General features: G+C 35.7%; 2 protein-coding genes across 13 annotated transcripts; one reads left to right on the forward strand and one right to left on the reverse strand.

Annotated features, from left to right (window-relative positions):
* The first annotated feature begins 1,011 nt into the window (after window positions 1–1,011).
* On the forward strand, window positions 1,012–13,926 carry LOC105420248 (Cox19 family protein (CHCH motif)). 4 transcript variants are annotated; one of them, XM_011623188.3, is made up of 4 exons: window positions 1,021–1,330; window positions 3,598–3,674; window positions 6,345–6,423; window positions 13,666–13,926. In XM_011623188.3, exons 1-3 carry the CDS (start codon window positions 1,240–1,242, stop codon window positions 6,390–6,392), a joined length of 216 nt encoding a protein of 71 aa, XP_011621490.1. In that variant the 5' UTR covers window positions 1,021–1,239; the 3' UTR covers window positions 6,393–6,423; window positions 13,666–13,926. The 4 variants fall into 4 exon arrangements, with proteins under 4 accessions (XP_088717242.1, XP_011621490.1, XP_088717243.1 ...); XM_088861117.1 differs by lacking the exon at window positions 13,666–13,926 and adding an exon at window positions 9,198–9,449; XM_088861116.1 differs by lacking the exon at window positions 13,666–13,926 and having other exon boundaries at window positions 1,012–1,330; window positions 6,345–6,502.
* On the reverse strand, window positions 6,455–15,817 carry LOC105420272 (uncharacterized). Of its 9 annotated transcripts, none has more exons than XR_016051461.1 (6): window positions 14,302–15,817; window positions 14,013–14,117; window positions 12,912–13,053; window positions 9,183–9,447; window positions 7,295–7,400; window positions 6,455–6,882 (listed from the first exon to the last, which is right to left on the reverse strand). XR_016051461.1 is itself a non-coding variant. In XM_020664551.2 (6 exons), the coding sequence occupies exons 1-6, from the start codon at window positions 14,385–14,387 to the stop codon at window positions 6,554–6,556; spliced, it is 1,029 nt and encodes a 342-aa protein (XP_020520210.1). In that variant the 5' UTR covers window positions 14,388–15,817; the 3' UTR covers window positions 6,455–6,553. The 9 variants fall into 9 exon arrangements, 5 of the variants coding, with proteins under 5 accessions (XP_020520210.1, XP_020520209.1, XP_020520211.1 ...); XR_016051460.1 differs by having other exon boundaries at window positions 9,243–9,447; window positions 14,013–14,173; XR_016051459.1 differs by having other exon boundaries at window positions 14,013–14,173.
* Window positions 15,818–22,971: the final 7,154 nt, after the last annotated feature.

The raw sequence follows: 22,971 nt of genomic DNA on the forward strand, positions 1-22,971 counted from the left end.
TTGCAACACATTATCTAGATCGTCTATTTTTAAGATTTTCATATATTTATAGATCTATATGATTTTAACCATTTTTTGAGTTTCAAATTTTAAAATTAGATATGAAAATACATTTTTATATAATCCTAATATTTTTTTACACTAAAATTACATGTTACAATAAAATTTGGAGGTGCGCCTTAATTGGATTGTTTAAGGTTGCAATCTTATTGAAACCGCACCATATATATATATATATATATATATATATATATATATATATATATATATATATATATATATATATATATATGATGAAAAAGTTTGCCATTTTTTAAATCGGATCAAGAACCATACCATCCTATAATTAGTTGCGTCCTAAAAGATTGATTGATACACATTGGCCAGATATGTAATAAAAAAAAGAAAAAAAGAAAAAATGCCACCTCAAAAATATCACTAGAAGAGTTGTTTTGATGCTCAAATATTCTCAACTTGATCATCTCGACATTAAGATGCATGAACATGAGAAAAAAATGAATTTCAAGTTTTGAAATTAGTACATCTTGTAACGTATTTTTGGACTGACAATTTTCAAGATTTTCATCGATATGCTTAATCAACACTATTTTTTAAGCTTTAAATTTTACAATTAAAGATAAAAATATATTTAAAGGCTACCACAAAAATTTCAAGCATTGAAACCACATTTATGGATACTATTTGAAGGTGGACTTTACTTTACTTTGATTGTTTAGAGGTTAAGCTCCATACAAACTGGACCCTTTTCAGAAATTTCTCATAAACATTCCATGCAAATCTAATAAAAGACAGAAAAGAAGAAAAAAAACCCCTTCAAATTTCGATAAAATCCGGAAGGCTCCCAGCATATTCAAATCACGATCGGTGATTCTCATTCGAAAAATGTTAAATCAGGAAAAAAATTTGATAGGGCCGCAGCCCTATCAAAATAAGTAAAATCTCACCTCAAAGTAACGCTTATCGCCGCTAAGCTATGTTCTTGAAGATCTCTTATTTTTCGGGCACGCGTACTATTTTATGTTTTCCTCTGTTATGGACCCTGAGGGGCTATATTATTGAGTTTGGAGAATGGGAGGGGATTCTGAGATATATGTTGGTGTTAAATGTATAAAAGAGAACTTAGAGATAGAAATATATTGGTTTTGAAAGTAGACCAGCTGAGAGAAAGAGAGAGAGAGAGATTGGTTTGAAGCATAGTGAGAGAGACGCGAAACTGTCATGGCCTCAAAGTCTTCAGGGCCCCCATATCCCAGCGTTTCCAGACTAGAAGACTCTATGTGCTTTCCTCAATACTCTGCTTCTCTCAAATGTAAATGCCTCCTTTCTTGTTCTTCTCTCACATTTACTTTTTTCTTTTTTATTCTTTCTGTAATCATAGCAACATTTGAATGTCTTACTTCTACTTTTATTACTGCTTGTATCTCTGGTTTTCTGCATTATTTGCTCTTCAAGAAGGATTAGAACCTCAGATTAAACTGGCAATTGTTTCATGGGATCCTATTGCAGCTGAAGAATGGCATTATGATTCAATATTTGAGTGTTTCCGAGACTTATTTGTTAGGGTTAAGTCATCAATGCGCCAGGCTTAACGTCAAATTAGTTCAAGGATTGGGTAAAAAGATAATCCTAGATTTTTTGTGAATTTGTTGAAAAACTTTTTTTCTGCACTAAGAGGAAGGTATTGGCAAGTGGATTGTAATTTTGGAATTTGTTGTTGATTCTCTCTTGATAAAAAGGGCTCTGCGTAGATGGCATCCTGAGACAGGGCACTGGCGTAGGCTAGGAGTTGGGTCGGGGCTGGACCCAAAACAAATATAGGACCTGGACCCGACGCAAAAAATAGAAAATTATATATACATGTATTATTTAAAGAAAACAGTTTATATAAGGTTGCACCCTTAAAATGTAGAATTAAAGATGCACCTCAAAATTCCATTGAGAATGGTGGTTTTGATGTTGAAAAACCCGCTAATTGATCATCTCGACATCTGAAATGGATGAATATGAAAAAAGTAAAAGATTTTGAGCCCAATAAATAGTGTATCTTGCAACACATTATCTAGACCATCCTTTTTCAATATTTTCATATGTTTATAGATCTACTTGATTTAACTATTTTTTTAGTTTAAATTTTATAAAAAATAAATTTTCAGATAATCCTAAGAATTTTTTACACCAAAATTACATGTTATGATGAAATTTGGAGGTGCAACTTAATCGGATTGTTTAAAGTTGCAATCTTATAGAAACCACACCCTTATTTAAATATTGTAACAAAAATATACAGTTATGTTTATTTAAATATTAATTAATATTATTAAAATGTTCTATACAGATGTATAAATAATACTATTCGAATCGGGTCTAGGTCGGATCCACAGGGACCCGGACCCAAATAGTGACCAGGTCCAATATTTGGACCCCGACCCAGGTCGAGTCCGGATGTCAAGTCCCGGATCCATTGCCTCGGTGCCTCCCCTAGGGGAAGGCTCCCTAAGCAAGCACGCCTAGCCCCTCAGCCAAGGCGCACAACTCTTCATTAGGGTATAACCAAGCCTACAAATGAATTGAGTCAACCCGAGCCAACCCTGCAGTGCCTAGGGTCAATCCAGACCCTGTCGGGTCCATGCCGATCTGATCCAGGCCCGACCTGCTAGAGGGTCGGGTCGGGTTCGTATTAAAATGTTAAAAAGTAAATGACACACACACACATATACACAGAAACTCACCAGGTCGGATTGACCCCAACCCATCCCAATTAGGTCAAGGCTGGACCGGGACCTGGACATGGTCAGGTCTAGGTCAAGTGGACCCAGACCCTGACTCAACCCATCTGGAAGATGAGTCCAAACACGGACCTAGATCAGGTCGACTAGCGGGGTTGGTGGGTTGAACCAACCTACTTCCCATCTCTAGGCAAAAAATTCCCTGAGGTAGGGGATTTTACCACCCCTAGACAGAAGCTGTCTCAAGGTAGGAATAATTTTGGTCATTTTCCCCCTATGGATGGGAAATTGAATTACGTGTTATCCCTACCGTTCCAATATTCCTATGAACCCTAAATGTTGTCCAGAAACAAGCAAAAAGGCAAGAAAAAATGAACTTATGTTTTTTTTAGATTTAGGAAATCAAGTTCAATCTGAATGTTTTTGGATTAGATTTTGCTTGGAAGAACAGTAGAGCTTACATGGATTGTGTGAAATGTGAATCGGCATTACTTCTAAAGTGGATTTTTCAATTTTTCTGTCATTCAATATACATGAATATACTTTTGTAAGTTTATCTAAAATGTGTATGTATGTACATACAAAACAAAAAGTTTATCTAAAATGTGTATGTATGTACATACAAAACAAAAACAGGCTGAAATATGTCATATATTAAATGCAGGATACATGTATGTATGTATTATTCTCAGTCTTGAGGACTGAGGTGACTGCCTAGGTGGCCACATTTCGCCTAGGCGACCAGCTCGCTCGGCCACTTAGGCATTGGCCAGCTCTTTTTAATGCATTGACTTCTTGCATTTTGTACATTTTCTGTTCTGAATACACTCTCGTCGTTTAAAAAATGCAGGCCTGGATGATTCGAACTACGACAAGAGCAAGTGTCAGGACCAGTTTGATGCTTACAAGGAATGCAAGAAAAAGGAGGTAAATGTTCTACCTCTTAAAAACTAATGATATTTCCTACTTTCCATTTGTGATTATAAATTTGAGGTTTTATTTTCTGAAGTACTAGAAACGTCTCTGATCAAAGGACTTTAATTCTCATCAGGGTGAGTTTTTTGTGTTTTTCTTTCTCCTTTTATTTTTAGTTCTTCGTAAACAAATGGGCAAATTTGTCAGAAAGGAAGCAAGTTGGTTGTAATATGGTTGTGTAAAAGACCATAAAGCACATCCCGTCTTTTGATTCTCTTCAGCAAATCAAAATATTGTACATGTATTATTGTGAGTTAATGTTGTATGAAGTATGTAAACACTGATCCTTGCTTATCATTTGTCGGATGAAGGACAGTAGGAGAAGAATATATGCTTATCTGATGATCATTCCTTCTAGATGGATAAAAACTATGTTCGGAATGGTCCTTTAAGATATTTAGATGCTTGAAAGATTGACACAAGAGTTATCTTTGCTAATAAACATGTAGTTGATAGATTATGTAAAATCTTCATCAATGTTGGAATATGATATAAATTCATGTTCACACAGATACTTGTACGAAACTATTCTGTCACATCCTTTCAACCTGGAGAAAAGATGATGGGGGCTAAGCCTTGTTTGTGAAAATATGTCAGATCATAGTTGCATGTTCCACCCATCCTCTATTACTTTATGACTATGAGTTCTCTTGGATTGGCTTTGGACATAGATAGTGATCTGGTTACATGGTGCAGTGGATTGAACTTTCTTCTTGAAAGCTTTTAGATGTTTGAACAGTGGGAAGATGGAGAAATCAGAAACCTCCCTGGTTCTCTTCTCTTTCCACCCCTTTCCGCCCTTTTTAAATGTTCTCCCTAATGGACTTTTTGGGACTAGCTCTTGAGAATTTGTTCAGAGACAATTTATTCCCCTAGATTTCTTACCATACTTTTGTGTCTTTGTATGCCTTTTTGGTCGTTCCACATCTCAAGTCACACTTAAGGAGCTTCCACATGTGCCGATTCCCTTCTGCGATCCCTTATTTATGGTGCTAGGGGCAGAAGAGCATTTTTTAGAGAGATTTGTATGTTAATTTTGAGAAATCAAATTTTTGCTATATTAATGGTTCTTGTCAAGACCAAAAGTGTATACCCCTGTTCTAACACCCATTAATCTCCTAAATATTACACGGGCCTATTCAGAGTGGACTGATGAGAGGAACCACTCTACAGGTTTTTCATGAGATGAACTAACTCTGTCAATGACCCAGCAACCCATCCCATTGTTTATAGAGTCACCCATCCACAGTAACCCATCCCATCAGCCTTATGGGGAGATCGTCTCACCCCTTCCAAGCATCTATTCCTTCTACTCGCTGATCATTTCACCCCGAGCTACCAAACCGCTGGGAGAGACATTATCAATTTGCACACCGCCACCCAAAGCCCGACCCGAACTCTTTCCATCACAGCCCCCTTCACAACTCTTTCTGCCTTGGCCACCTGATCCCCAATTGAAATCCTGCCCTTTATTCAAAACTAAGGCCAAAGCAACAAGATGGTTTCTGTTCAACCCAAACCTGATAGGCAAACTTCTAGCTCACTATGGGCTCCACCAATCCAGCGCAAGCTCCATAACCAAAATCCACCCTTGCTTACCCACCTCTACCAATCTCTCTCCTCCTCCACAACAAAGACCTCTACTACTGGGGCTATTATAGTAGGAGAGTACATCATGGTCTAAGAAGGGTGAGGATCTTAAACTTTCCCTTAACCCATCCCAAACCTGGGTAAAGGGGTTGGGTTGTGTTAGGTAGGCAGCCAATACAAAACTTTACCAAAACTTCTCATGAATCCGAAATAAGATAGTACATCAGCTTTGAAGAATCTCCCTACTGCCCTCATTGCTTGTGGGTGTTTTCAATCCCTTCCAGACATGGCAATAACGGGATCTAAAGCTTGGGCCAAAATGATATGGGATTCGCCTGATTTCTGCTCCAGATTTTTGTGACCCTACGAGAATTAAATGTAAAACGATGTGACCTGACGGAAATTTTGTATTATGCAAGCAAATTGTATGTTCATTTCTCCGCCGCATCAGAAGCTTATTTTTGGGAAATTGTTTCATGCAGGCTAGACTGTATTTCTACAATATGCAGTGCAGAGGGTATAAAGCATCCATCTTAAAGATGGTCGTAAATAGGTGGTCCATCTAAAAACAAGTGTAACTAACAGTCCAAATGTTTCCTTGATATAATTATTATTTCTAGTTTTCAAAAAAAAAAATTTCATATTCATGATCTCCATGTTAAAAATTATATATTCTCTAAAAATTAGGATCAAATTATATGTAAAAAAAAATATTTATTGCCAAGCCCGCATTTCTTCAATATGCAGGCTGGCCGCATAGAAACCATGTCATTAACTTTTTGTAGTGTCAAATCCTCCTGGTATCATGAAAACTATCATTCAAAGTTCTGATTCTGGAACAACCTCTCTACGTTTATTTACTATTGTCTTATCAGTAATATATTGATCTTGTAAACAGTGATTTGTTTATTTCTTCATTGCATATCTCCTCTGTGAGCAGATCATTTCTTTGGAGATATCTTAGGGAATCTCTATATAATCATTTTTGTTATTCCATTTTCTTCTACTGAAATCATCCTCTTGTCATGACAGAGGGAAGAACGTTTGGAGCGCAACCGAAAGAGATCCTTCTTCCAATGAATTAGATGGTCCACACCCAGAGTAAAAAAATGTAAACATCATCATGTAACCAGGCTTGAGGATCCTTTCAAAACCTTATCTCCGCCATAAATAAAGGATTGTTTTACTCATTTCGTGATATTTAACACAAAATAAACAAACATGATTCTTTCTTTCACGTTTTACACAATATGTTCTTTGCTACATTCTAAGATACTCGCTGCACTTGGCCGCTTGTCTCGGCAAGGGTGTAGCATGGAAGCCATTAGTCTATTTAGCTCATTGGAGCGTTGAGTTAAGTATCTAACTCCATCTCGCTCTGGACTGGAGCGAGGAAATAATTTACCAGTAGCTAACTCATAGACCATAGCCCCAAAGCTGTAAATGTCCGATTCAGAACTGGGATCCTCCTCTCTAAGAAGCTCAGGAGCAAGATATCCCCCATCCCCCTCTTGCCAATCCCACTGACCACGTGTGACTGCTAGGCTGAAGTCCCCTATCTTAAGAACACCTGAAAAGGAAAGAGAGTCACTAGGGCCTATCCCATGATTTGGATTGCATGCAATAGATTTTCTTAGATTTTATTTTATTCTTTTGAGAAAGTACATCATAATCCAGTGGAGCATACAGTAATCTGCAGAGCATGCATCTTATTTCTCTTATGTTCTCAATGATGGTTGGTGGAGATCGACTGTATGTGGCTGAAAATGTCTTCATGGGCCCCACTTGAATCAATATCCACTGTGCTTCATTACAAACAATTGGTAGGTTCCCCTTGATACTGCATTGCATACTCCTCTGGATTACAAAATGCTTTTCCTTCTTCTTCTTCTTCTTCTACTTCTTCTTCTTCTTATTATTATTATTATTATTATTATTATTATTATTATTGATGCATGTAGGAGTAGAATTGAGGGAATTACCCTGCTTATCTAGGAGTATGTTTTCGGGCTTAATGTCAAGGTGGAGAATGGAACTTGCATGAATGTGTTTGAGGCCTGATGCAATCTGGCTAATGTAACTCCAGACCTGTGAACATAAAAGAGAAAGTATGTGAGCTTGTTTTATCAGCATCAAATTCAGTTCACATAGGTTCACCTAGTAAATGAACTGCATAAAGAACATGGACTATGCAGCAATTATAGTGAAAACATAGTTGACTCTTAATTAGGTCTACCTAGTAAATGAACTGCATAAAAAGTAGGAAGTAATTATATGCAAAAGATATTTGAATATGGATTTGGACCGATGAATAGTATAACGTTGTCTTTTAGGCACTTTTGTTTGGTAGAAGGTTGGCCTTCAGAAGGTTCAGCTTCAGAAGTCGAACCTTCCAAACTTATTGGGTCCATGGGGGAGGAGGCGGGGGACATAGAAGGGGCGACTTCCATTTTTTCCCCCACTTTTGGAGGTGGTGGTTCCAAAATCCATGGATCTACTAGCTCTTCGAGGCCTGAGAATGAACAAAGCTCGAATGCTTTTGAAATAATAAAATAGTAAAATACTTCTCTTTCGACTCCTGCACAGCCTCACAGGTTGCACACTCTGCAGGAATAAAGATATCAACATGTTCAGAACATATCAAGTTTTGTTATCTTGACTAAATGTTTCACAGGCAAATTCTTATGAGGCCTCGCAGAACCAAGCTCGAAAGCTTTTGAGATAATATAATAAAATGATTCTCTTTCGAGTCCTGCACAGCCTCACAGGTTGCACACTCTGCAGGAATAAAGATATCAACTTGTTCAGAACATATCAAGTTTTGTTATCTTGATTAAATGTTTCACAGCCAATTTCTTATGCGTACGGAACCTTGGTAATCTGACCCATTCCTCATCTTATAAAACATCTCCTCCTACCCTCAACCACGTGCATAGCTATCTAATAATCACCACAATACCCCAAGTACATATAATAAAACAAAAAATAATAATAATTGAAAGAAATTTCTTTGCCATGCATGTGATAAAACCATCAATCCTTGGCAAGGAAGACTTCTTGATCATGTCAATGAAATTAAGACCAGACCGGTCCGGCCATTCAGACAAGGAACTGGTGATCTAGTTCCTCAATCCCAAATTAGGGAAAGCATCGAACGGCATCAAATTGGGGAATTTCCGGCTCGATACCACAACCCGCCGGTTCGACTATTACAAATTGAATCGCAACTTATCAAAACCAGTCAAAAGCCAAACTGGTCAGTTTAGACCGATCAAACCAAATTGAATCAGCCCGTTTAGAATTTTTTAAATACTTTAATTTTTTATATTTTTTTGTTTGTGCTTTTTTAGACTGGTCTAGCAAGGTAACTGGCTAGTAACGGTTTGGACTACCTTAGTTCATATAATGCTTCAACTTTCAAAATAGAAAAAACTTCTTATGATGGGAAAGCCACATTCAGTTCTTTCGGTTGAACTGTTCCATTATCTTATACCAGCTTCTGAGTGCTGGTAAATCACAGATTACAGATTTTCTTTTTATAGAACAAGTTGGACCAATAAGAAGTCAATGGGAAACATGAGAATAAAATAAATCCAACCGCTGCTACATTTGAAATTTAAAACCTGCTTGCTTCCTATAAGGTCTTAATGCCATGGTGATGAGGTTACATATGTCTCAATTAATTCAAGTCCCAAATTTGATTGCTGAAGGCTGTGGCTGCTAAAGAACACATAGATATAACAGTTAACTCCCATCTTGGAATAATAAATTCAATATTTTCATACCATGTTTGAATCAAATTGCTTTATTCATACTTCAATAGAATTTTAGATTGACTAACAAAATTTCAGTTCTTTTTTGACTGCTTACATGCCTTACTCTCAGGAAGAAGATCACTAAGTTGATCGAGGAAGGAACGAAAATTGCCACCTTCACATAATTCCATTTGGATAAAGACATGCAAATCCTGCTGCCAACACCTATAGTACTTGACTACATTTGGGTGCTCTGTTAATCCTGCAACAGCTTCTACTTCTCTCATGAAATATTCCCTTTCTTCTCGATTGTGGAACTGTTGCTTACTTGTTTTGATGGCATACAAAACCCCATGTTTCTTTTCTTGACCTTCATACACCTGTGAAAATGGCCACCACAATTCGATTGAAATTACAACATTCAAAACACAAACAAGATGTTACAAAGCATAAAGAGCAATAAGGTTGCCATTGACGATTGTTACAAAGAAAAATGCAACCACAAGAGAGAATAACTGCACTTTTAGACCAGAGTAGCTAAGAAACCTGACCATCTTCTACTCTGGGTTCAGTTTTATTATTTGGCAGACACAGACAACAGTAGTTACAGAAAGAAATTAAGCTTCAACTATTAAAAAGAATTTAAGCTTCAACTATTAAGGTAAATATATGCTTCTTTAACTGTATGGATAACCCCGTTTCAAGATGCTGGAATATAGGCCGTAGAGCATGGAGATATGCAGAATAGCCTAATGAATTGAACCCATGCGGCTAAGATCTATCCCTCTCTCAACATTTAGATGCTTCATGCAATATTCTCTTATGTCTATGACTCCATATAAGCAACTTGCTTATTTTCTGTTGCCTCTGACTTTGCAATTTTATTTTTTATTTTTTAATATGGCTCTGCAATATTTTATATGTTTAAAACTGCAAGTCTTACTGTGACTAGCTGGAACCATAACCCTGCTAGTTTCAAGGGCTCCCAACTCAATGATGGCCCTGTTTGGAACAGAACCACCTGAGTTATTGTTCAAGCCCCAGGTGGATTTGATGCAGACTCTCCCAGGTCCCCAAATCTGACCCGAGTCAGATGGACTTGGTGGGTCCGATGCCTTCTTGGCACAGTGAAGTCCGCTTGAAAACAAAAGCCAGTTTTCAATTTGTTGCTAATTGTAAACAGTTCTAAAGGGGATAAATTGTCCCCTTAGCCACATTTCGCCATCTTTCCCTGCTTTAGATGCAAGCAAAAACAAAGTTGAAAGGCCTCCATTTATCTTGGATTTTGGAGATTGGAGATTTGGAGTTTCCTCAAGAAACCCATCCACACATTGAGCACTAAAGTCATTCATATTCGAGGCACTTTGGGGGGGTTCTGGGTTGTATTTGTTTTCGGAGAAGCCAATGCTTTCAAACTTTTTAGGGGTGGATTCGTGGCAGGTAAGTACTTTACAAATCATCTTTTTGCCTGCTGTCCACTATTTATATGGTGATTTATTTCCATCAAGAAACACTCGATCAATAAAGGTCCAAGGTCTGTTTAACATGGGTCTAGTGTTTTTAGTCCTATAATAGTTAGATCTACTAATTTTTTTACAGATCTACAATTTTTTGTTTAAGAATATTTAGAAAATATCTAAAAGAAACATACAAATGCAATGATTTAGCATGCAATTTGTTTGTAAGTATTTTTTTATATAATTTATATTAATAAACTTTCAGTATTTTTCTATCTTTTTGGGATTTTTTCCATTTTCTCAGGACTTGCCAAGTGGAGTCAGTACTTGGTAAGCCGACCCACCTCGTGTCCAGGCTAGGTTTTTGAGCAATATGTAAAGGACCCGGTTCCTATGTGGCCAAGCCCGCATATGTAGAAATGCAGGCCTATTAATAAATCTAGTTTTGAGATGGATTTTTGGACTTAATTTTTAAGGACATGTAATCTCTAACATGAAGATCATGAATATGAAAAAATAAGTAAATTTTAAAAACTAGAAATAATAATTCTAGTAAGACAACATTTGGACTGTTAGTTTCCATTGTTTTTAGATGGAACACCTACTTGCATCCATCTTTAAGATGGATGCCTTACACTTTTTGGACCACATATGTGGTCATACGGTCCAGCCCGCAAGAAACAATTTTCCATATGTAAATTAATAAGCTACATTTTTTCTAGTCCAAACATTTATATAGACCATATTTAGAAGGCCCGAAGCCCGAAAATTATGATTGACACTGGGGTTGCCTGGATATCCTTGGCACCATAATTAAGGAGGCTTGTAGTGAGAGGATCAACTCTGCCTCTTAGCTAAGAAAACAAGTCAATAGGGTGATGAATGAATAGTCATACTGGAATGTGAAGGCGGAATCTCTAGCCCTAATACATGGCATCATGTTTGCCATGATTCTTTAATCGGCCTCTTATCAATTGAAGGGTCCGCACATAGTCAAATGGATCCATAATTTTGGGACGCCCTGTGTGTCACATGAATACTATAAAAAAGTCACTTTTTGTTTCCATCATTTAATATTATGAACATGTATACTGTGAATGTTGTGCCTTGGTGAGTTGTTAGTAGCCTTGAAGCATGCAGAAGTGGCAGAACTAGCATTGGCAGATTGGGATGTCATTTTGGACTTGTAACATCTGAACTCTCATGTATGTTGTGCTTTATTTTTTCTTCAGGTTGATAATCATGTTTTTTCTGATGGGGTTCCATTAAATGAAACTATTTCAGAAAAATAATTAGGACATTAGTCCCAAGGCAGGGTGTGCTGAGAGCCTCTGACTATTTAGGCTGCCCTCCTAAGAAAGTTGCTTCCTTGGAAGTTTCTTGTTGGGAAAGGGATGTCAACTGTAGCATATCGGATCGAAAAAGTAATGTAGTACTCAAAAATCAACGAAGACGATTTCTAATGGCAATTGGTTTCTTCATTCAACGCCTCAAATATTGGGTTTCAAATTCGGATGATCCAGGAACTTTAAAATTTTGAGTGAATAGTAAATCTGACATTAAAATCTCACAACTCCAAGATTTTCTTTTCTTTATTTATTTTTTAAAATGAGAAACGAGACTATGAGTGGATGAAGAATCCAAGAATACACTTGGGGAACAAATTTCATCCAAAATTGACTAATACTGGCAAAGAAATCGAAAGTTTTCGAAATAGGGAAACATGTAGGTTAAAATCTTCGATCTCTCAAATAATTGAATTGATGATTTGATTCAAATATGATCTATCCGTCTGTCTAGTGGCTAGATCATGCAAAAACAAGTGTATGGGCAAAATTTGCACTCAACTGGGTGCATGAGTGATGGAAACAAAAAAAAAAGGGGGAGGGGGCAGATTTCTTGCCCCTTTATATTTAAGGTTCGGTGACAAACTCAGGTGAGTTTTGATGATCTCAAAAAACTCGCCCGAGGGACACCCTACTCAGGCGAGTTGTGAGCTTTTCTATATAACCCCAAGTTGGGAGGTTTTGCAGACTTGGCACCCTAGGAAGCCCAAGTGGTTTGAGCGAGTCTGAGTGGGCTCACCCGATTCAGTGAACACTCATCAGAACATTGTGAGGAATCAATATGCATGACAGTTACATGTTTCATTGTCGTAATCACTAAGGTTGTCATGTAGTTGTCTTTAAGATACTCTGAGCCTTCTAGCCATCCTGTGGTTTTGAAATGTGAGACACATCAACCAGTGACCTATGTGGTCTGGGGTATCTGCAAAGATTTGTTGTATTCATACTGATAATTGCTAAAATAACAATATACTCCATCAAAGCATAACTATCATGCGCAATGTGATTGACTCAACACAATAGTCATGCCACGGCACCCACCTTGCTAGCTGAGCCTCTCCCAATTTCCCTGATGTATTCAAAGTGCTCCCCAAACAAAAAGAGACTAGTGGTTCGCTTCAATGTCGTGGTCATCAACAATTTCGTCTCAGTTAAACTGTCCTGCCTTGCAAGATCCCAACTTCTATGCTTATGAACAAAACAAATCAGTAGGCTGGACATAGAAATGCATTGATAATTTCATGTCAACATAAATAAAAAACTTGGATTATAAGTTAAATGTAAAAAAATTACAAACAGAGACACATAAATAAGGAGTGGAGAATGAGTGAATTCCCAACCATAGGAAGCAATGTTAAAGCATATGATATGACAAGTTTACTACAATTTCAACAAATGTCAGGCTAAAACTGTCACATGATCCTTCACTTTCAGCGACTCTGGAATCATGGGAGAAAGCCAGGGTCTATAGAATCAAACATCAATTTTTATGGTTTTCAAGAACTTGCTTTGAGTAGACATCAGAAACATCTATGCAATGAACTATATGATGGCCGACTTCTTGGCATCAGTGTAGTCCGAAAATAATATGACAATGAAGGAATGAATATCAGTTAAAAAAGGTTCTTGTCCAAATGTAGAATAGCAGCTGTATAGAATGCAGACTCCTAATCATGTATGATGTACCCAAAGCTTGTTTCATTTGATGTTTAAACATTTGATATTTTAAACATATATCACAACATGAAGGAGCATAAACAACTCATCTTTGACCATCTTGTTTGATTTCTTCCAGGAATATCAATGCCTTCTTTCATCTGGAAGGCCTCCATCAACTATTGCAAGATACTACACTTTATGAAATTTTTCGTCTCTCCAGGTGATTGGCTGCATTATTGAGAAAATCAAGTTTTCTCATTCTTTCCCTACTTGGAGATGTTGATTGAATCAATGAATGCGCCCTTTTATCAATTTAATCTTAGAAGATGATCATATTGGATATGGTGGGATAATCATGTTATTCAAATATTTCAATCTAAGTTACGGTAGTCGGCTAGACTGATCCAAGGGGGGATTGGCTGATTGCTAGAGAGAGAGAGAGAGCAAAAAAAAAATTTGTTGAATGGGTGAGAGAGAGGTTACCTGAGAATGGGAGAATCAGGGCATTCAGCCACAGGGGGAATGCGAGATGCCAAAGGAGTGACAGGCGATTCAAAGCAGGGTATTGTCACTTTGAGCTCTGGAGACCTGCACTCTGTTTCATAGTGAGATGTTTCCAACTCCACATATCCATTCCTACAATACTATCACCCCAAACAACTGTTACAACATGGAAGAGAGAGATAGAGAGAGAGAGAAGAAACCCACATGCTTCAAATACTTTCTAGGTTGCAGAATGCAGAGAGATAGATGGAGAGAGAGAGTGAGTTACAGTATCTTCGACAGGAATGGGAGGGGGTCTTCTAAAGGGCTTGTGCATCTTAGGGGGCTTCCTGATGAGAGAGAAGTCGTCGTCATCGTCTTCCACGCCTGCCATTTGAACACTCTGTCAAGGGGTTAAGCTCCCCTTGTACAGGAATGATGAACAAAATGATCTCTCCAATTACTTAGAGAGAGATGGCTTCTAGAGAGAGAAATCAGAGTCGGATGCGCTAAGGTCGGTCAGGAAAAGGGCGGGAATAACTTTTCAAATTTTTATGATTAATTACTGAAACACCCCAACATCCTATAAATATCGCTTATTACGGGCGGCTTCTATTTTATTTGATTTTGGAGACAATTTCAAGGTATATCGTATTGTTGAAAATATCAATATAAAAAATAGCATTCAAGTTCAGAAAAATATATTCAATAAATAAAAAAGAGTATAGAGTTTGGTCAATAAAATCAATGTAGTCACCCAATTTTACATCCAATGATGAATATTAATTATGATTATTTTGTATCAAAGATAAATGGTTTCATAGTATATTTTCTTGAAGGAAAATTGTTTCATGCGGGGTGGACCGCATTTCTACATATGCGGTCCAAAAAGTGTAAAGCATCCATCTCAGATGGATGCAAGTAGGTGTTCAATCTAAACACAACAAAAAACTAACGGTCCAAATGTTTTTTTACTATAATTATTATTTCTAGTTTAAAAAATTTATTTATTTTTTTATATTCATGATCTCCATGTTAGAGATTACATGTCTTTAAAAATTAAGTCTTAAAATCCATCTCGAAAATATATTTATTAAGAGAGCCGCATTTTTACATATCCGGGCTTGGCCGCATAAAAACTAGGTCCTTTCTTGAATAGACAAATGAATCAAACTAAGCGATATGTATAAGAAAAGTTATTCATGAGTCAGCAGGTGTAAAAATCGGCTGACTCGCTTTGTAAAAACTCACAAGGTTTATGCAATGTAGAAATGTTTTTAAATAAATCACATTTTAAATATTAAAACTTCCTGTTTTTTTTATATCCAGGATCATCTTAACCTAGATCATGAATATTTCCATGATTATCTTAACCTAGATTATGAATCTTTAAAATTTAGATTAAAAGTCCATTTCAAATATGATTTAAGATGTGTATTGTATGAGTCGGCTCGGCGGAATCGTAGTAACCCCATATGTGTATGGTATGAGTCGGTTAGGCGGACTCGTAGAAACCCCATCCATATTATGTATGTAACTTGCCGTCATTTTGATAAAGTTTAGGGTGTTATGGTCATTATGCTGAAGTGGGAGCGTGGACTGCCAACCAAGTACACGTGCATGTCGTTCAGAGGTCGAACTTCCGAGTGCCGGCGGTTAACGCCTCAATCTAAGGAATTATTGTTGGTTTGAGAGCTAATTAATTTTTGGCTTGAAATTCTTAGTCAAAATTGAGAGTTTTTTTAAATTTAAAACTCAAAAATTGGTACCGATCGAGCACATCTACGAGCACATAAAAAAAAAAAAAAAACTCGAGAATACACATTTTAGACAAGAAAAAAGTGTATATAAGGTTGCAACTTTAAAATGTAGAATTATAGATGCACCTCAAAAATCAATCGGTTGAAAATCCCTCCAATTGATCATCTCAATGTTGAGATGTATGAATATGAAAAATAAAATTGATTTCTATAAATAGTGTATCTTATAACACATTATCTATACCCTCTATTTTTAAGATTTTCATATGTTTATAGATTTATCTGATTTTAGTCATTTTTGGAATTTAAAATTTTCTAATTACATATGAAAATAATTTTTAAAATAATCCTAAAAATTTTTTACAACAAAGTTATATGTTATGATAAAATTTAGAGGCGCGCCTTAATTGGATTGTTTAAGGTTGTAACCTTATAGAAACCACACCTTTTTTTTGTCTTTCTCCATAATCATACATTTTATGGTCGAGATGATCAATTAGAAGGCTTTTAGCCACCAAAACAACTTTTTTTAATTAATTTCCTGTTTTTTTCTACAATTTAAAGTTGCAACCTTATTTTTACAATTTAAAGTTGCAACATTATATAAACTGTTTTTTTTTTTCTTATTTGGGTTACTTTCTCTTAGACCCGGCTTAAACAAGCGTTCGACATCCATATACTAGATGTACTGAGATGGAAATCAATTCAAAACTTTGGACAAGAGTTCACATTGAAAATTGACCCGATATTTATATAAAATTGATGGTTCTCTCTTTGATTTTGGACTCGAGGCTTGGGGTAGCGACAGGTCGGGTCAGGTCTGGGTCTAGCCGGACTCAAATCCAAAAATATAATGTGGAACCCGGATCCGATCGGAACTAACTCAAAAACTAAATATCTATTTATTTAACTATATTTGGATATAATTCATATATTGGGACTCGAAAAATATTATTGGACTTGGACCTTATCAGACTGGGTCTGGCCTAACCCCAAATAATGTTCGAGTCCATGATTTGGACCCTGACCTGACCTGCATGGTCCAATTTTTAGCCCATACCCGGATCGGGTCTACCCCTCAAGTCCCAGGTTGGGTCTGGGTCCGTTGCCGCCCTATTTGGGGCGATATGGTCATGTTTTCTTGAGTTGCCCCCGACTTGGTTGGAAATCTAAAATGCAATTGAAGTCAGGCGATCACAATCTCGGGATAGATTTTTCAAAGTGAAGTTCTTGGTTTTCATGTTGCACTCTCAAGAAAACCATTTAATATCACTACTTCTTCATGAATTTTGGTTTCAAACCAGTAAATTTCTCACTAAGCTTTGACATGAAACAAATTTCATTGAAAATAGATTAGAAGAATGTGAGAAATCATATGATGGGGACGAGAAAAGATAGGGAAAAACTCGAACTGCAGATTTTTCTTAAAACAAATGAAAGCACAAGGTGACCATAACATATTTTTCTTACCAGATTGCAGCCATGTGCCACCACATCTAAGCACGTAGTGGCACTTAAAAGGATTGAACTTGCTACCAAACTCGTGAGGGGTTTGGTGCAACTGCCGGTTAAACTGGTTGGATCGGTTTTTTAAACTAAAAAAATATAAATATAAATAATATCAACTTTTACTAGTTTTTAATCAAACATAGTGTTTCTACTTTGAATAAAAATACAAGACCGGCTGAAACACTAGTCAGCAATCCAATTAGTCGTACCACCGGTTCGGTCTAGTCACTATACTAAAAAAAAAATAGTCTTTTTACTGAATACTTGCGTGTCACTGCAGCATCTCATACAATGACATGCAGGCTTCTTTAGCCATGAGTGGTTATTGAGAAAGAGAGCACGGGTAAAAAACACAACAAGACTTGGCAAAATTTTGTCTATGAAATATATTATTAGCGTAATACATTACATGCAAATGGATTGTTATTATTTGGTTAGTAGTTAGATGCAATCTGGGAAATACATTGCTCTTACTAGACATAGTGATTTAATATGGAATTGTCTATAAAGATACCATTTATCTTTTGTACGCACAATCATTCTTATTCTTTAAATTTATAAATGGGTGGTTGTACTAGTGTCATTGAATAAATACAAAATTTCAAAAAAAAAATTCATTTCATGACTCACCTCAAGCCATTCAATTTGACATCTAATATTTGAGAATGATTGTGACCTTCATTCATTAAAAGATAAATGGTCTATTTGTAGAGATTATTATTTAATATTGAAATGCATATGTGTAGATAGCATGACTACATTATGATTATCATGCCTCGAAGAATAATAACTTAATAGTGTGAATTACTGTTTGTCATAAACATTGAGTGAACTATTTTAGTCACAACTTTTAAATATCTTTAATTTGTAGTTTAAATAGTAAATTAGTAAATGGTGATGTATTTAATTATTATTTTTAAATAGAAATACAATTTTTTTGTTGTAATTTTTTTTTTTATCATTTTATGGCCGCTTTAAAGAAATTGAACATGTATAGAATGTGTTTTTGAAAATCTCACCGTTGAATTCATTTTAATGGAGACATTCAAAATTGAAACTCCTACTATGTTAGCTGAAGAGAAGATATATGAGAACATTATTTCAAACTTCCAATCCATGATTATAGGCATAATACTACCCGTTTGATGTTATTTTTTAAAGAAATATCTATGTGATCTTTTACTGAGGAATCATATAATTTATTTATTTTTTTATCCGTATTTTTTTAGTAAAATATCACTTACAAGTGGTCTATCACAATAACACATGCTTTAAAATAAAATCAACATAACAATAAAACTAATATCTTAAAACTTGATACCATTGAAATAACTATGCGCTGTTTTTGAGAATATAAAGATTATATTGCAAGTAATAAAAGTGAAGAGCGCCGGAGATTACCTCGACCGGGCTTATTACACCCCACACTGAGTCACCACCATCTGACGGCGCATGATCAATGATCAACCTTCAATCTCAATGGAGAAAGCAAGTTTATGCAAAACTACACCAATAGAACATGAACCCATTTGATTATAAACTCAAACCTTAGGTGAGAGATTTGAGTCATCTATTCCATAGATGGGTCATCAACGGTGTATGAACCATTATCCTCTTTCCTACACCATTTTTCCATCAATATAAATTAAATAAATTAAATCCAATTAAAACATTGTGCATACCATAAAATAGCAAAAGTCTACTCAATCTTTTCATGAAATATTTTAAAGATATATCAAATCAATATTTAGTTCAAACCATATGGTCAAATGCTATATCACTAAAAAATAAGAAAGAGAATAAAGGGTGGGTGTGCCACTCAAGAGTGGCACTCATGGGCCCCACCTTCTATAAATATGGTGGGTTAATGTTCACAATGGGCCTCTATAACATTTTTATATACTTAAAATCAATAAAGGGATTTTATAATATTATTTGAATATTTAAACTATTGTAAAATCAATATCTTTAATTTTATAAATCTAAATTTCATAAATAAAATATCCAGACGTTCATAAAAAATCAAATAATAATTCTAAAATAATTTATATCATAGAACAAACATAATTAAATTAATATGATGGTAAAATGATCCATACAGCTTGTGAATCAACAATCATGAGGCACTTCACCTTCAACTGTAGACTACATACCACACTTGTTTTATCAAACCGACCTAGTGTTACACATGACCCACAATCCAAGTAGGGGCTCATTAACGGGTCACTAAAGTTTGCCCGATAAGCCAAGGGGTCGCAATACCAATCTATGGATTTCAGGTCCTCCCCTAAAGACGAGTCAATGTCGCCTAGACCTGATGCGACCATAGTTCCTATGATGCATAGGGATATCTCTCGCACATGTATACGCTTTACCATGAAGGTGGCTTACCTGGTTTTTCAAACGATCTATCAATATGCATGTTGTGGAATGATACATGGATGAAACTTTGGGCCTCGTATTTGTAGACCACCATCACACACAAGAGTCACACAGTCCCTCAACTCACTCATCTGGGCATATGCTCCGACCTCATAAATGAATGACTCATTAGAACCATTATCGGTTTGTTCTCTATGCCCAGGTAACATGAGTTTTTCCCAACCGACTGGCTTAGATCGTCAAACACAGTTCGGTATCAGCAAATATTGTTTGCTTAGTATAGTCCATGAGGGACCACACTTCCACTGAGCTCATGTTCCACTATATCATTTTATTTTACAAGCACTCATAAGACCTTTAAATGTCACATAAACCCAACAAATTTTAGTTGTGTTTCACTATTTAAGTGCTACAACAATTGACGCACTTGTATTTACTAAATAAAAATTAGGATTGTATGTTATGAGATCATTTATCATTGGTATTAGGACGTGATAATTACTCCTGGCCATTAAATGTCAAATTGGATGGCTTGGAGTGTGTCACAAAGTTCACTATTATTTTTTCTTTTCAACTTTGAGTCCAATTAGTAATGGTATTACAACCACCATATTTAAAATCTTACAGATAAAAGCAGTACAGGAAAAATCTAATCAGAATAGTTAACCGGACATGAGCCCATAAGCGGTTCAACCAGCCTATTTAAAAAATATAAAAAAATGCTAATCAAATATGAAAAATATTTTTAAAGAATGATTGAACAAAGAACATCAAAATGACGTTGAAAATTAATAAAAAAAAAATGGATTTTAAAGAATCGATTTGTGCCAGGGATATTTTTGGTTTTTTTTTAAACATGAGAAAATATAAAAATAAATATTTTCGGTCAAAAAAATTTCCAATATTTTATTGTAACGATGAAAAATATTAAAAAAATACACAACAAACAAAATTCCTTATTTTTTTAGGATTTTATATAACTTTTTTATTTTTTAAAAAATACTCGACCAGTAACCGAGCGATTACCAGTAGACTACCTGATTTTTCCTTCAATGAACGATTTGATTATGAAGTCCTTCCATAAATTTCTATATAAAATCGCTACCATCATTTAATCTGCAACAAGAGAGTGGAGGGATGCCTTCTTTTTTTTCTTTTTTTAAAAATATTGGAGGGATGCCTTTGTTTTCTTTTTTATTTTTTTTAATATTGGAGGGATGCCTTCTATGCTTTACGGTTTGCGATCTCAAAAGTGATATCTTTGAAAGGACATGAATGCCTTTTTAGGCGAGAAGTATTTATTTTAAGAACGGGAAAGGTTTCTATGCTTTCCTTACAGCTTAGAAGTTTTCCTTCTCTATCATCTAGCCGTCCAATTTTGTTCAAGAGAGTCATTTATTGTTTGATTTTAGTTTTGATGTTTTAAAATATTTTATTTTTAGTTTTTTTTTATACAAATTGTATGAATATGAAATTTGGTACGTGTCATCTTCTCATTGGGGTGCATCTATAAAAACTATTAAAAATATTTTTTTGATAATATATGAAGACCAAAATACCCATTGAATCTTTAAAGGGTATTTTGGGTATTTTATTTATTTAAAAATATTTTTTTTATATTTTTTGCTAGTGCGAGTTTAATAAAGGGATGAACGTCCAAAATTTGGTATCAAAATAGTTTATAGAAAAAAAATAAAAATAAAATAGTATAGAGACGTGACATTGTGATTGGAGCAATCTTAACCCTCCATTCAGAATGGACGGTTGAATAAAGGGAAAGATAGAATGTCTATGCTATAGGAGAAGCATAGAAAGCTTTCCCTTAAGAACGACCCTTATTACGTTTTAATATATATATATATATATATATATAAAGCTTATTAATTCCATTTCCCTTGAATTTAACACGACCATGGGAGTTTAACATGAGTATCTAGAATTGATTCCTTCTTGAAAGGCATGGTGCCCTTCAACACTGCCTCTCAATCTGAACCTCCAATTTAAGCTCGTGGAGTATTGAGTATCAAGTTCCATTTTACTTTTGAAACTACCCGAAAAAATAAACTGAGTATCAAGTTCTATTCCTTCTTTTGGAAATGATGCAGTTTTGTAAAGCCTTGCCTTTTGATAAATAAATAAATAAATAAATAAATAAATAAGTAAGTAGAACCGCCTCATGTCAAAACCTCGTTCAGAAAATACTTTGAGCATTGAAAATTTATATGATGGTTTAAAAATCATTTTTCTCTAGCAACTGTGAAACTTGTACCTCAAATAATGCTCTCTAATACAAAAATAGCTATGGAATGATTACTACCGGCACCAAAATTTATGAGACGGGATTACATTATATGATCATTTAAATTTGGCATAAGAATAGGGGTGGCAATGGACCCGGACCCACCGGGTATACCCGACATGGGTTGAGTATAGGTCTAGTATTTGGACCTAGTGGATCGGGTATGGGTTCAAAGCTTGGACCCGAACACTATATGGGTTCGAGTCTAGCTGAACCCAAACTGTACCCGTAAACTGTTAGAGATAAAATACTTTACTTGAAACCCTATTCATTTGGGTGTATTAATGATCGTATATAATTAGACAACAAATCATACGGATTGAAGTCTAATAACGGGTGATTTGTGACCCTGTTGCCAATAAAACGGGTATATAATTGTAAAAAAAAGAGAAAAAAAAAAAAAATCACAGTGAGGGTGACAATGGACCTGAGACCCGATGGAGTAGACCCAAGACCCGACGGGTACGGGTATGGGTCAAACCCGAATCGATTCGGGGTCTGGGTCCGGATCCGGTACTAGCTGGACCCAACTATAAGAATGCCACAATTGCGCATGACTTCAGGGTTTATATTTGACAGTAGAGTGCGTCATAAAGTTCGGAAAAAATCATTTAAGATATTTTTTTTAGCAAATAAAATATTTATAATTCACAAGTGCCCCACCCGCCCGCATACATCAGCACGCTTAGCCCCTGACGCATGTGGCCTTTTGCATCCCCATCACGTGCACAATTTTATTTAAGACTTTGAACTTAGTCAAAGGTATACCCCAGTCATCTCATGTTCACATCGACTAGCAAAGAGTATAGTTATTAGGAACAGATCGGATCAGCTGGCTCAACTAGTTGGACTGCCAATGGTGTTTTTGACTGGTTTGCCAATGGTGTCTTAGATGGTCTTGTTTGAAGCAAAAACTGAGTTTTAGCTAAAAACCAGTCAAAACTAATGTTTATATAATTTTTGACCAGTGACACCGGTGTGATTTACTAAAAAAAAGTTTAGCAATTAT

The sequence above is a fragment of the Amborella trichopoda genome, chromosome 3, assembly GCF_054954075.1.
Source record: "Amborella trichopoda isolate Santa Cruz 75 chromosome 3, AtrichopodaSantaCruz75HAP2 v2.0, whole genome shotgun sequence".
NCBI lineage: Eukaryota > Viridiplantae > Streptophyta > Magnoliopsida > Amborellales > Amborellaceae > Amborella > Amborella trichopoda.